Here is a 15,739-nt window from a genome sequence, read left to right as displayed (position 1 = left end):
GCATTATCACTGATTTTAAATTTCTACCTAATCGAAAATGTATCGGTATATTATAGTTTTCATTATTATTTCGTTTCTTCGTCAAATTATCTTTCTCTCGATTATATTGTAACAGAAATGACTTCTCGACATTATGTTTTACATTTATCGAATTAGAAACTGTGCGTAATCCTATATTAATAAAAAAATATCGTGGAATATAAATCTGCAAATATACGTATTCGAAATTGCCATTTTGACTGACGTAAAAATTATCAGTTGCATAAAATCCGTAATATACAATGAATTCGTCTATCCTTAAAAGATCATAATCGATAACTTGAAACTTAATTTGTATGAGATAAACTTCCATGCTCTTCGATAAATTAAACGGTATATTATCCGTATAATTTACATTTAAAAAAGTAGCTTTCATTGATCGAGTCGGATCATTCAATAATGTTTCTAAAAAAATAATCGTTTTTCAGATCGTTTGTTATCACTGTTAGAATTTATGAATACATACCTGTCCTTGAAATTGATTTCACAGAAACATCGTAATTGGAGGTTATAACTTGAGTTTTTTTATTCTTTCTTATATCTATCCCTTCTTCGGAACTTCTTTTTATATAAATCATAGTGTAAAACATAATGAGAACAACAATTCTCATAGCTTTATATTGCAAGCACTTTCAATCTTCATCATTAGATTGTGACTTACACAGAGTTTGTTCGAGCCCTTGTAAAATTTTTTAAATGGTAAACAATAGTCATGAAATATCATTTCGATATCATTTCGATGTAGTAAATATTTTTCAAGTAAATTAACGATAAATCAAATACTCATGCATACATGACACTTAAGTAAAGGTTGTAACAAGACAGTAGGTTTGAATAAGCATATTTAAAATCAAAAACTGACGTGCGTTATATCGATAATCGAAACTGATTTAAATCGAATATCGAAATCGCAAGACTTAAACACATCGACATTTTCTCGTTATAGGTATCATTTTTACTTTATAAACGGGTATTATATTCAATAAATTCTAATAAAAATTAATTATGAAATTAATTCTTCTGTTGAAATTATTTATATTAATCATTTATGATATTATAATCATGCGTTAAAATATTTTAATTATAATCATACAAAAGAATTATTATTAAAATATTCAATAGTACTTAAAAAATAATAAGGTATTTAGTATTAATCAAAAACTTTTTATTTAAAAGTTATTGGTTAGGAAGATAACCTATAAAACTATCTTAACTATATATAAATTTAACCTCTTTAATTTATTACTAATAAAAATAATAACAGAATCGTGTGAGATATAAATTATTCGAGATTTTATATGTGACAGGTAAGACATGATAAGATAACATAAGATAACTGCAATAATGTAAGATAAATTTTAAAGCGACTATTTTACCTATATGTATAATAAATTCTTATAAAAAATTATAAAACTTTCTTAAATTTACATGATACGTGCTTTATTTATCGATAGAAATTAATAAAAATATGTCTGTATATAAGTGATAAAACTAAATCTCAATTTGTTTTTTCGCGGCATACTAGTTGCAAGGCATTCTGGACCGATAGAAGACCCTGATAGAAGACCCTAATCGTGAGCCAATAAGAACCGTAGGATATCTGCGGACATTTCAGTCTGAAACTCGGTCGAGTAATTTTCGTTGTCGGCTTAAGTGCGCAAAAATTTTTAAGTAAATTATTCCATTTTGAGAATTCCGCATATAACAGGGGGAAAAGAAAATTATAAACGCTTTCCCTGCGTTTTTTAGTGAAAGTGTGTTTATAAAAAAAGGTATGTTTATTATTTTATCAGATGTATTGCTTTTTTAAAACCGAGGTAAAAGCCCCTGCTTTTGCTATACTCCAAAAAATTATTTTATATTTTGATCTATTAAATTTAATATACTTTGTAAGTAAATATATTAACAGTGATTTCGATCGCAATTTCAATCGCGTGCAAGTAAACTGTTATACATATTAAGCCATATCGACAAAACAATATCCTCCCGCGTTTCATTCCATCCGTTAATATTGTACTGATATTTAAGTCGTTAAAGACATTGTCTTTTTCCGATAATTTAAAATTTTTGTTATGCCATCGATTGATATACACGCTGTTGTTAAAATTGCTCATTTTCCATTTTTCAAGTATGTTCAATATTTTAATTTTATGCACAATTTCATTTATTATATGTCGAAAACTTTTTCGTAAATTTATTGAAAGAATTTTAACTGTGGTATTGACATATTAAAAATATAAATGATCTATTCAATGTTTCACTTTTCCTAATAGTTCATTGAATTACTTTTTATGATGCAAATGAAATTTTTGGAGCTATAACTAAAGCAAAAATATCTGTCATATTAATTTCTGTCAAAAGTTTGTTATGTATATTATGAAAAAAATAGTATATATATATACATACATATATATATATATATATATATATATATATATATACATTTGACAATAGATTCAATAATCTTGTATTTTATAGAACAAACAAAATGTCAGACAGAAAGGCTGTTATCAAGAATGCGGATATGTCTGAAGAGATGCAGCAGGATGCTGTCGATTGTGCAACTCAAGCTCTGGAAAAGTATAATATAGAAAAGGTAATTATTTTAAAAAATACATGGTTTCTATTTAAGAATATCTATTTTTTTTTTGAAGATCAAAATTAATATAAAAATGTAATATTATGAAATGAATTTGCAGGGAATCTTATTTTGCATGTCGTTACAGTAGGAGTGACAATTAATTAGACAGTATTAGCCTAATGTGCATGAGCAAAGTTTTTAAACGATCTAAAGATCTTAAGTCTAAATTGATAAACTGCATTATATATATATATATATAAAATAAAAATTTAAAAAAAATGAAAAGAAAAATAAAAAAAAAAACAAGAACAAAAAATTCAGTATTTGTCGTTCTCATTTTAAACTTATATTACGGCTGTTCATTTTCAGCTGATGTTGGTTCTATAGATTTCTTCTTTATTGAATTAAAGTTTTTCTACAAATTCTAGGGTTTCCAGGAATATTATAAAACAATTATATATGTGGAAATATAACAACAGGAGATTGGAATGCAAAATAAGATTCCTATGGATTTTTTTCTATCAAAATTCACACGACTTCTAACTATGGTACTGAAACACGTAGCCAATAACAAGAAACATGCATATGCGTACCATGTGTATATGCTTGATTATACATCACATGGAATTTATGAATAAGTATTAAGAGGCGTATTATTAACTAATATTGAATTTAATATAACTCAAAATATCAATGAAAAATGTATGAAATAGATATGCTCCTCTTTTTTTTTTTTTTTTCCTTTTTTTTTATGTGGCTTATATAATAATAAGAATTAAATAAGAAATACAATAAGATTAAAAATGAAATTTTTTTCTTATAATATAATTTTTTTATGTTATAAATCTTTCACTCAGGAAATCTGCATATAAAAATGAAGCATATGTCACAGCATAAAGGAAAGCACTTATGATATTAAAAGTGCATACTTTATTTATGTAATAGGTATTATTTTCTATTCATTTATATATTATTCGATTATCATTAATGTTGTCATTTAATTAATTTAGAATATGTGAAGAATATTATAAAAACTTGGAATCTGAAATTTCAGTAATACTTGTATAATACATAGATCACACATTTTGAGAAGATATATATCAGAAAAAACAGATTAAATTGTACTAACATTATATTATAATTATAATATATAGTAAACATCATTCTTTTAGTCACTAAATGAATTAGTTTGTTTTTACTGATGTAAATATCTTCTGTCAAAACATGACTTTAGCTTATTAACATGTATACTAAAAAATGAACACAGTAGATTTATAATACATAACTGATTTCTTTGTCTGTGGGAAGTTTTATATTTTAATACAGATCTTAGATACAAGACCAAACAGTTGACAATACAAACTTGCATTGCATTTATTTCATATGTTTGGACAGAAAAATACATTTTGTAGATGTATATCATACATGGAAATTGATCAAGTACCAATCATTGTCCATTTTTTTGATTGCAGGATATAGCAGCATTTATCAAGAAAGAATTTGATAAAAAATATAATCCAACGTGGCACTGCATTGTAGGACGTAATTTTGGAAGTTATGTGACACATGAAACTAGACATTTTATATATTTCTACCTAGGTCAGGTAGCCATCCTTCTCTTCAAGAGTGGATAAGCTGATTTCTATTCTCACATCTTTCCTTTCTTCTTTCCTCCTTTTCCTTACTGATACTATACAGAACACGAAATTACCGTACCATGTGTAAAAACCAACTGCATTATGAATATGAGATTTGCTTTAAAAATAGTAAAGCATACTCCTAACGAACAAAGTAAAAAATATCAACATTATCAATTTGACATTGTTAATAGCTAAGTATTTGAAAAAAATAGATTGAGAATGTATGTAGAAAAATCAAAGGGTAGGAAACTATCTGAAATTATTGGCATATTACCTAATATTTTGAAATGTATAGTAAATGCTAAAACTTTGTTGTGTTCTTGTTTTATATTAGGTAAGTACGTGAGGTCGAAGCTAGGAATTCACTTGGACCACGCCGACTATCCCACACGCACACTACACAAACGACTGTGACGTATATGAAAGAGCGAACGTCACTATGCTTCTGACACGCTTCCACTTGTAAGCAAAAGTTAAAACTCTGCATGTATATCATGTCTCAATACGTTTGTAAATTAGAAAATCAGTGTTCCTGAGATGCACAAAAAAAAAGGAGTATTATACGGAAATTACAAATTTACGTGAAATACTACAACAACATAGAATAATATGGGACAAATTGATTTCTATTCAATTATGTAGAACGTAAAAAGATCTATTTCGATATACATATATGGCGTGGCGTTATATAGTCTTGCGTGAATCTAGTGGATTCCTATCTTAAGTTCCAATTTAACATTCAAGATCCTGTATAAATATATACACACAGAATAGACTATTTCTTATTTTGGACGAAGCAAGGAACATACGTATAATTTCTAGTCCCCTTATACAACAATGGACGAAAGTCAAGTGGAATGTAATTTCCTGCGAATATGAAAATTGAAAGTTATCTTACTAAAAAATGTTATGCATCAAATGATTAAACTATTTCTTTGTTTTTCATTGTGACATTTCGTTTAGGTTAAGTTAATAATTATACAAGATTATTTGTACCAACAAAACTTGTTATCAAATTTTGATAACTTTTACCAACATGTTAGCATATGCAGCACTACATTATGATATTTGAATCATTTGTTTCCTACCTGCACACAATATTTTATATTTTACATATAACGTCACAAAAATTTTATCTCTCATGCCACTACTCTTAGACAAATGCTCGAAATCGTATCTCTTATTCTGCCCATTTTAGTTTGTATGTAACATTTAATACTTCGTATTATGGTACTTATACATGATAAATAAATAACTATACATACTATTTATACACTGTGCAATCTTCAAGCAATTTTTCATGCAGTATTGATTATTATAATGTTGCTACATTGTTCAGATTTTAGATCATAGATTAAACTTTGTGCAGAGAATAATTTTGAATATTTTTTTTGCAAGATTTTAATATTATTCATACGATGTGATTTGTATTACATCTACCATCATATAATTTTTTCATCTGAAAATATTAAGAATACAAATATACAAATTATTTACAAAGTATTATATAAGTAGTGTATTTGTGCAAGTTTTATGTTTAATCAATATTATACAAACGAATACTTTGTCTATTTTAATAGGCATATTTACAAATTACCAACTGATGCTGACTATGTTATCTTTAATCAATGATTGAAAAATCGGACATTCAATAATAACAATGAAGCTCTCTTTAATCTGGTACTTTGTTTAAAAAATATTTCTAAAACGTTAAATAAAGTATATAACAATAGATAGATGTTGAGTAAAATGTGTTCTTTTATAAATATGTTAAAAGTGAAAGTAACATAAAAAAATTACAAAATTTACTTTTAGTCTCGTAAAAAAAAATTATAATAGAGGGGTATAATAATTTTAATAAACAAATGGAAAGTTGCATTTTGAGAATACATGGAAAATGCATTTTCTAATATATTCTATATCATAAAAATAATAGAGCATAAATGGATAAAATGATAATCCATTATTACTAAAACGAAATAAAGTTTATAATTCAATGCTACACACCATAATCTTGTTTTCCTTTGAACACATGCATTAAAAAATTAAATATATTTATAGTTATATTCAAAACGATATATATACATAAACCATTTTTAAAAATCTGTAAAAATCAGAAAAATATTAATTAATTATTTGCAATAAGATAATGACAACTTATGAGAAAATTATGCAAATTATATTATATGAATCTTTTTTGTATTAAAATTTATAACACTACAAATCACAACCGTAGATTTCCAGTCTTTAGGAGGGTACATAGTTGTAAGAAAATAGCAATGTATTTATGTTTTTATAGACATAACAGCTTTTCTTGCTGCTTCATCTAAGTCATTAGCTGTAATTATTGGCAAGCCGGAGTCTTTAAGAGTCTTTTTTGCTTCATTTACATTAGTACCTGCAAATAATGTAAAGTAAAAGAAAGAAAATATATCATATTTAACTGCTTGTGTGTGCAAGTAAAAAAATAACAATTCTTGCAACTAAAATTACTAATTATGTCATAGACTTAATGCAATAATGACCAAGTCAAAACACATTTCTTTTTCATTTCTATAACCAACATCATAATTTTTAATAAAAAATATATTTGTCATTGAATTGTGAAAAATATTATTCTTTGATTTGGTCATTTTTTGCAATACATGTTTTTGTTTCTATTATTGAAAAATGATTACCTTCTAATCTAACGACAAGAGGTATTTTAAGACCTAAATTTCGTGCAGCTGCTATAATTCCATTTGCTATGGTAATACAATTTACGATTCCACCAAATACATTAACCAGAATAGCCTTTACTTTTGGATCTAAAGAATTAATTATATGATAAAAATACTTCATACATATGAAACAATAACAATCTATAAACATACCCTCATTTAGAATACGAAATGCTTGATAAACTTGGTCCTCTTTTACACTTCCACCTACATCCAAAAAATTAGCAGGATTTCCTCCATTTAATTGAATAATATCCATTGTTGCCATAGCTAAGCCAGCTCCATTAACTGAAAATAAAAATAATAAAAATTATGCTGTTATATATGATCGATATATTATAAAAACATGCATATGTTACTGTAAAATATCAACCTAAACATCCAATATTTCCATCCATTCCAATGTAATTTAAATTAAAATGTAATGCATCTACTTCTCTTGGATCCTTTTCATTAGTATCTTCTAAAGCAAAAAGCTCCTGCTGTCTAAATTGTGCATTATCATCAAATGAAATTTTGGCATCTACTGCAACAACTTGTTTATCTTTGGTTAATACTAATGGGTTGATTTCAATTTGTAAAGCATCAATATCAACAAATAATTTCCATAAACTCTTCAACTCGTAAATTGCTTTGTTATGTACCTCTGGGTCATTAAATCCTAAGAAATTACTGATATCTTTGGCAATAGCATCATTAATCCCATGATATATATCCAATGGCACAGTTTTTATTAATTCAGGTTGTTCTTTAGCAACAGTTTCAATGTCCATACCACCCATCGGAGAGGCAATTAATACTGGCCCGTTATGTTGTCGATCCATCAGAATGCAAATATATTTTTCGGAAACAATGTCAACAGATTCAGCTATCATAACTTTTTGTACCAAAATACCATCCTTTGAAGTTTGTTTAGTAATCAGCCGATGACCTAACATGTTCTTTGCAACATCTACTACTTCTTTGGGACTATTGGAAAAAAAATATTTCAAAATAACATAAAAAATTAAAGAAAAACACACTATCTCTATAATAATATTTCAAATAAGTAAGGTATAAAAAATATAAAATTGTTATTATTATATCCATAATCATTAAATATAAATTTAATATACATATTATCAAAAGTACAAGTTCTTAAAAAGTGGTATTAAGTTTACCATAAATTTCATTGAATACAAAAAAAAAAAAAAAAAAAAGGAAAACAAATCCATAATTCATGTCAAATTCCAACAAATGTTCAAGCAAAAATTTTTAACTTTTCAACTCTTATTTTAATCCTTTGTAAACAGTAAATTTATTGTTTATTTTTTTTATATACATTAAATTGCATTTAAGAAAAATGACATTAGATCTTTCTTCTTACTAAGTATTAAATTTTAAGAATTGAATTTTTTTATTATTATTAAATGATCAGTTCTTTGTGTCATTGAATATCACAAAATAATTCAAACTAGCTGCTGTAATAAATTTATCAAAAATAGTTTATAACACTTTGTATAGATCACTCCATATAGAATACCTTTACACATCTATTTTAACTTACTCCTTTGTAAGATGTACACCACCTTTAAAACCATTGTTGAACCATCCTTTACCGCGTCCTCCTGCTAATACTTGAGCTTTAATAACATATTCATTTGCATCTGGAAAATAAACAATAGATACAAAAAGTTCATTGGCCCCAAAATTGTCACAATTAAAAAAATTATTTATAGTAAATAAATAAAAAGATTTTGTATATTTTATTATAGATGTCTATAAAATATGATGAAAAAAGAAAAAAAAAAAAATTATACTAACATAAATTCTTCAGAGCAGAGCTAGCTTTATTTAAATCATCAATGATGGCGAAATTTTGCACAGATATACCACAGTCCCTTAAAAGCTCTTTACTTTGATACTCTAATAAATTGAGTTTTCTAAATTGTATCACCTCGCATAATCGATTTTTAGTAAAAATTTGAGGGGATTGGAAAGACTTTAAACTAAGTATTCGTAACATTTTTAACCTTAAGACTTCCACTTGAGAAATAGTTCAAAAAATATCACTTGTACTTCAATCGAAGAGTGTAAACTCTCGCATGCGAGATTAGGAAAAAGAACACAACAAATAGATATTTTTCGGCCGCAAGACTACATAACGTTCATCAACGATGATTGGATGACGACAATACGCGCGAATAACGTATACGTTAAAATTCATATTAAAAATCATTAACGATCCTTATATATGGTTAAATAAATATATTGAAAAGAAATTCCAATACACATGGATTATAGATACGTATAAAAATTGGGAAGTTTTTCTAACCTATTAACATACGAATAACATGAATGAAGGAAATTCGTGAAGTCGGAACTACCTGTATTTATTTTGATAACATAACATATTTCTTTTTCTTATTATTTTTTTTTTTCAGTATTTTTTATTACTTTAATCATTAAATATCATCATATTTACTTGCTGATTGGAACTCTCATAGTATATATATATAGATATGTCAGGCGCAGATACTTTGTTTTCATACCTATGACTAACAAGCATAGTTTATTACAACACGTTTGTTTTAAATCTTATTTCTCCGTATTTGCTCTATTTTTTATTTTTACTAAGCTGACAGCGCTATCTCTGTTTGTGTATGTGTAATCATAAAACTCATCAACCAAATTCAAAGTTAATGTTTTTATTTGGTACAAATATATACAACAAGGTTATATATGATCTTTTTTTCTAATTTACACACGTGAATTTATTGTTATGAATATGTTTTTTCATATATAATTTTTTGTACATATTTTTGTTGATATTAATTTAATTTTTTAGACATGCAATCATATTTTTTAGTTATTTGAATGTATGTCTATACGCTTATATTTACATAATAAAAAGATTCATTTCATTATATTTTAAGGATGGAAGTGGAAGTGAAGGATATAATAGAAAAATCTTTGAAAAAGGCAAAGGATCATGATAGTCTTGGGCATGTTGGAAAGGCTTATGCTTATTATACTGTTGTAGCAGAACTATGTTCTCCAAAAAGAGCAGAAATAGAGGAAGCATTTACAGATGTTTTATGTATGTTTTTATAAATAATTTGTCTTGTCTATTTATATATTGTTATATATCTTTTATATGTTATTTGTTTTGTTTATATCTTATCTATACTCTTTAAAATGAAACAAACTTATATTTAGGTGAATGGTGTATGCAATTGGAGCTCAATAATAGATTTTCTGATCTTCTGTTATGTTATAAACATTCTTTAGATATTTATCCAAATAATCCACGTATGCTAAATAATTTTGCAGCGCATCTTCTAAGGTAATAATTATGGTGAGATCATGCTTTTAGATGTATAGATTAATATCTAACAATTTCAAAGAACTGAGATCTTATTAGCTTATCTTATATATCTATTTTTATACATTAATTTTAAAACATAACCATCTGATTCTTTAATATATAGATATAAATTGTATAAAAAATTCTTGTTTGGATAGAAAAATTTATTATTATGCTGTTTAAGGAATAACGATCCTATGAGAGCAATACCTTATTTGAAAAAAGCCTTGAGAGTTGATCCTACTTTTCTACCTGCAGAACGAAATTTGCAAAATGCACATAGTATGGCTGTAGCTAGATGGCACTTTCCAATGTTGAACGATAAGCAAAGAAATAATGCATTTGCACAAGCAATACATAAAAGAATTTCTGAAGGCTATGACACCGTTTTAGATGTAGGAACTGGCACAGGTCTTCTAAGCTTATATGCGAAAGATGCAGGAGCCAAAAAAATTTATGCATGTGAATATTCAACAGTAATGGTTAACATAGCAAAAGATGTATTTGAGCGCAATAATGCAAAAGATATAAAATTGATACCTAAGCTTTCTTCAAATCTTAGAATACCAGATGATATTCCAGAAAGGTTGATTAGATTATTAAAAAAAAAATTAAAATAAAAATTTCTGTTTGTAAAAAATTAATTATTAATTATTTTTCAGATTGAAATTGATAGTAACTGAAACATTTGATGCTGGTTTGTTTGGGGAATTAATAATACCATCTATGATTAGTGCACACAAAAATATTTTAAGTAAAGATGGTATGGTTATACCTATGAGAGCCACTCTTTACATGGCTGCTGTTGAATGTGAATATATCCGATACAGGTCATCAGTTTTATTTAACAAAATAAAAGAAGAATGCTCTCTTAGTTTTGATAATGTGCTTATAATACCAGACGATGAATATTATGATACAGAAAATCTTGAAAATGTTAAAATCAATCATATAACAGAACCACAAGTATTATTACATGTTAATTTTAATGATATATATGAATTACAAGAATTTGCAAAAGATGGCATAAAAGCTATACGATGTGTCAAATGCAGATATGATAGTATTATAGATGGATTGGTAACTTGGTTCAAATTACATCTTGATGAAGAAATCGTAATAGATACATCAGAAGCAAATTCTTGTTGGCAACTGGCTGTATTTCCAACAATTCCAGCAGTCTGTAAAGAAGGTGATAACTTAACAATTAAGACTGAAGTACATAATGGAAAACTAAAGTGTTCTTACACATTAAGCACATTTAAATCTGATATTGATTCTAAATGTACATATCGTTTACCAAGAGAAATAATAATGTTCCTTAATGATCTTGAATATATTAAATCTCTTATTCAAATTAGCAAATCTCATGAAACTAGGAAATTAAATTGTATTTTGGATACCTCACCATTTCCTATCTATGGTTTGATGCAATTGAAAAAAAATAAACATAGTGAAATTTTATATTATGAAAGTAGTAATTTAATACTTTGTCATCTTGTTGAACAAATTATTAAAGAAAATGAAATCCAAGGTACAGCTTATGCTGTATCTGATTATCGTCAAATTCAACACCCTGTAGATATCATACTTTTTCATAATTTTGATATGAAGGGAGAATTAAAAGATTGGGGCCAAGATAGTTGTCATGAACTTTTCAGGTAATATGTCTTTTCATCCTTTATTATTTCTTTTATGATCTCAAAATTGTTTCAATAATCTGTAATGACTGATATCATTAGTATGAATTTTGATAATATATGCATATTAAGATTGTTACAATCAAATGTGGCTCATCTTTTATATTCTTAATGAAATAATTAGAAATATATGTTTTAGCTATTTATTAAAACCAGAAGGCATTATATTACCAGAGAAAGTATTTTTGATGGGACAACTTATATTCTCAGAAGATTTACCTAAAATAGTATCTGTGAAAGATGCAAATATTCAGTGGGAAAAAAATACAACGAATAAATCAAATTTTCATAAGGTATATATTATTAAGAATAAAATAATACTTTGCAATTTATAATTATTAGAATTTTTTTTGTAGCATAATGAATATATTAATATTGTGACAAACATTAAAAATAGATATTCAAGTTATAAGATTGCAGAATATATTAATGAATATAAGGTAATGTACTTGTAAGATTATTTGATAATATACTATACTCTGTCATAAATTGAAATCTACACTTAAAAAATTCTAATGTTGCAGATAGATCAAATATTTGACTTAAATTTAAGTCTGTATTCTTATATACCTTTATCTGAAGTACATACATTAATAGAAATAAGAGAAAATGAAAAAACGCAATCTGTTGTAAATTTTAGAAAAATAGGCAATAATAATAAGCAATTATATCCAAATGCTCTTATTTGTTGGTATAAAATTGAACTTACATCAGATCATGTACATTATACAAAAAGAAATGATTCTTTTATGAATCACATGGCATTAGTGTTAGAGGATGAATTGCAAAATATGATTCAAGCAGATAATGAAGTAAAGATTAAAATACAACAAGTCAAAGGTCTAGTAAGTATCAAATTGATTACTGAATGAAACAAAAAGTACTGAATTATATATATATATATGTGCATTTTTAGTTTTATAAATATGACTTTATTTTATAGCAATTATATAACAAAATAATAAAAATAATATTATAAAATTACCAATATAATTAATATATGTTTTATAAATAAGTGTTTTTCTGCTATTATAAATATATGGATCAAAATAAAATAATTTACATTAAAAATATTTATATATAATAATTTAATAAATAAACCAATATATAATAAAATATTTGTTATGTGAATACAAATTCCAAGTAAAAAGATTTCAAACAAAAGTTTGTGAAACAATTAATTATATATATAATACATATAATATTCATAAGGCACCCTACCAAATTCATTTTTTGATATAATATTTTAAAAATAATGTATATAAAGTTGCATTTATTCAATGCCCTATCACCATTAAGTATCAAATATATCGTTCAGTTTTCCATAAGTACAATTTCAGTTCTTAACATTTATCTGCTAAAGCTTGCTTTTAATATTACTATCCAAGAACTTACATATATATGGTGCTACTCTTTCTGGATAATTATTATGGACATCATGATTCCCATTTACATAAGTAACAAAAACAATATTATTCCAATTGCCTGCCATTCGTTCTAACATATGTGATATAATATTTGCATATGAATCTATTTCAGAATTTGATAAAATAAGTATACAGGGAATTGAAAATTCTTTAAGACATGTTAATAATTGATCTACATTAAAGAAAGGTACTATAAATGTTTTTAATCTAATATCACGGTTATATTTATATAGATCATTAACTTTTGTTACAGCTCTCTCAAACAATGCTTTTGCAGCTTCTGAATTTAAAGCTGAAACTCTTCTACATCTTAACGCGTATAATATTTCCTCTTCTGTATATAATCGAGGAGTTTTATCTATATTAGCTTTAATAGTGATATCACAAACTTCTCGTAAGCGAAAGACAAGATCCTTATTTAATATTGGAGGTGATATTAAAGAATCCAATAATATTAATTTTTCAATTCTTTTGGGATAGAGAATAGAAAACATTACACCAAGGTGACCACCAAAACTATGACCCATATAAATACAAGTATCCCATTGTAATACATTTAATACATAATATATAGAAAGCACATAACTAAAATAATTAAGTGGTATTCCTGAATTAAAGTGTGATGAAAATCCATGTCCAGGTAAATCTATACATACTATATAATAATTTTCTGGGAGATAGTTAATAATTCTGTTGAATGTACCAGCATTATCTGAAATTCCATGTACTGCTAGAATTCTTTTACTAGTTGATAGACCCCACGCTTTAGCAGCAATATGTCCCCATGGTACAGATAATTTAAGTTCTTCATATTTTTGTTTTCCCTCCATCACTAATCACTATATATAAGAATTTATTAGTTAATTATTCTTATTATATAGTTTTATATAGGATCCATTTCATAAAAGTGTACAAGTCATTCTTTATGAGTATTTTCACATACTTAAAAATATTTATAAAAAAAAAAAAAATTTTTTTTCATACACACATTTAAAACACTTTAAAGCAAAGATATTAATAAAATTCGTTGTTATCATCTTTTATATTAAATGTTATATTACATATGACAATACGTGCTTACCTTGAAATTAAATGCAAAAGTGTGAGAATACAAATACCCTACAAATATTTATGTTCACCTTTAATTCAATAACGTGATTATTTAATATTAGTGATTGATATCATAAGATATTAATAAAAAAATATGTAATGTATTCAATAGGACGAATAGAGAGTAAAAACCTTATGTAGGTTATTATTGGACGATTAAATTTGCATTATGATTATGCGTTATAACATTATATATATATATATATATAGTGTTAATTTTTATTTTTTATTATAACTTTCATATATTTTATTATATATATATACATACATATATATATATATGTTTATATGCGTGTAATTAATTTTAATATATGGTGCGCACGCGCATGTATTTATCTATCTATATATATATATATTTTATATATATATTTGAAAATATGTAGTACTTACAATATTTGATTATACCAATGAGATATCAAATTTTTTTATTAGCTATAATTTCACGTAATAATATAATGATTACGTAATTTCCAGATATATCACAAATAGTTTTGTAAAAAACTAATATTTGATAATTTACATATGTATATATGTATATTTATTTTTTATAACCCGTTGTATAAAATAGTGAAAAAAATTTGAAAATGATTGTGAATTTATTTCAAACGTATCGTCTAGTTTTGTTTTCCTAAAGATTGTCAGCACTGAAAAGTGAGATGAGATCAGTAGTGTTAAAGCGAATGCCTACCGCCTAATGTTTTGCCCTATTGTTCACGATGTCGGGGAAAATGAATAGGTTTTAAGTGACTCTAAATAGGCTAGCTGTGTTTTTCATGAATGGTGTATTATACATCAATCGAGATGGAACAGATACTATGTAAGAAACATAAAGGACGGTAATACCGGTTGAAAGCATTGACAGATTTAACGAAGAACGCTTTGTCATGGACATGCAAGCCCCGAATGGTTCGTATGTGTTTTCGAAATATATTAAGTACCTTCGACCATCATAATTAGCGATTTTATAATTGTATGCATACGGAGAACGATACGCGTCAGAAACGTATTCTCTAATTTTAGGAATAATAAACTGTGAATTAAGGTTAAATAATATTTCTCGTACTTATATCGACATATTAGAACATGTTTTGTATTTCCATTTTATTTGGATTCGTTTAAATTCACGTCATTAAACATTTACGGTTATATTGATATTTGATTCTATAATAAGAATAG

The 15,739-nt window shown here is 25.9% G+C and overlaps 3 protein-coding genes across 12 annotated transcripts; 2 read left to right on the top strand and 1 right to left on the bottom strand.

The window, feature by feature from the left end:
* Positions 1–1,640: 1,640 nt before the first annotated feature.
* On the top strand, positions 1,641–5,531 carry LOC122630892 (dynein light chain 2, cytoplasmic). Its single transcript, XM_043815923.1, has 3 exons — positions 1,641–1,811; positions 2,518–2,635; positions 4,093–5,531. The coding sequence occupies exons 2-3, from the start codon at positions 2,528–2,530 to the stop codon at positions 4,252–4,254; spliced, it is 270 nt and encodes an 89-aa protein (XP_043671858.1). The 5' UTR covers positions 1,641–1,811; positions 2,518–2,527; the 3' UTR covers positions 4,255–5,531.
* Positions 5,532–6,417: 886 nt separating this feature from the next.
* LOC122630891 (succinate--CoA ligase [GDP-forming] subunit beta, mitochondrial) lies at positions 6,418–8,985 on the bottom strand. The gene is made up of 6 exons (XM_043815922.1): positions 8,784–8,985; positions 8,527–8,626; positions 7,354–7,949; positions 7,134–7,268; positions 6,939–7,067; positions 6,418–6,658 (listed from the first exon to the last, which is right to left on the bottom strand). The coding sequence occupies exons 1-6, from the start codon at positions 8,983–8,985 to the stop codon at positions 6,546–6,548; spliced, it is 1,275 nt and encodes a 424-aa protein (XP_043671857.1). The 3' UTR covers positions 6,418–6,545.
* Positions 8,986–9,079: 94 nt separating this feature from the next.
* Positions 9,080–14,245, top strand: LOC122630889 (protein arginine N-methyltransferase 9-like). Of its 10 annotated transcripts, XM_043815913.1 has the most exons (10): positions 9,318–9,620; positions 9,896–10,059; positions 10,179–10,305; positions 10,511–10,912; positions 10,989–11,987; positions 12,166–12,319; positions 12,383–12,466; positions 12,551–12,871; positions 13,707–13,847; positions 13,934–14,242. In XM_043815913.1, the coding sequence occupies exons 1-9, from the start codon at positions 9,514–9,516 to the stop codon at positions 13,818–13,820; spliced, it is 2,472 nt and encodes an 823-aa protein (XP_043671848.1). In that variant the 5' UTR covers positions 9,318–9,513; the 3' UTR covers positions 13,821–13,847; positions 13,934–14,242. The 10 variants fall into 10 exon arrangements, with proteins under 10 accessions (XP_043671853.1, XP_043671852.1, XP_043671851.1 ...); XM_043815918.1 differs by lacking the exon at positions 9,318–9,620 and adding an exon at positions 9,080–9,168 and having other exon boundaries at positions 13,707–14,242; XM_043815917.1 differs by lacking the exon at positions 9,318–9,620 and adding an exon at positions 9,135–9,263 and having other exon boundaries at positions 9,895–10,059; positions 13,707–14,242.
* The last annotated feature ends 1,494 nt before the right edge of the window (positions 14,246–15,739 follow it).

This window comes from Vespula pensylvanica, chromosome 8, assembly GCF_014466175.1.
Source record: "Vespula pensylvanica isolate Volc-1 chromosome 8, ASM1446617v1, whole genome shotgun sequence".
In the NCBI taxonomy this organism is placed as follows: domain Eukaryota; kingdom Metazoa; phylum Arthropoda; class Insecta; order Hymenoptera; family Vespidae; genus Vespula; species Vespula pensylvanica.
This window is presented reverse-complemented; position numbering and strand designations above follow the sequence as displayed.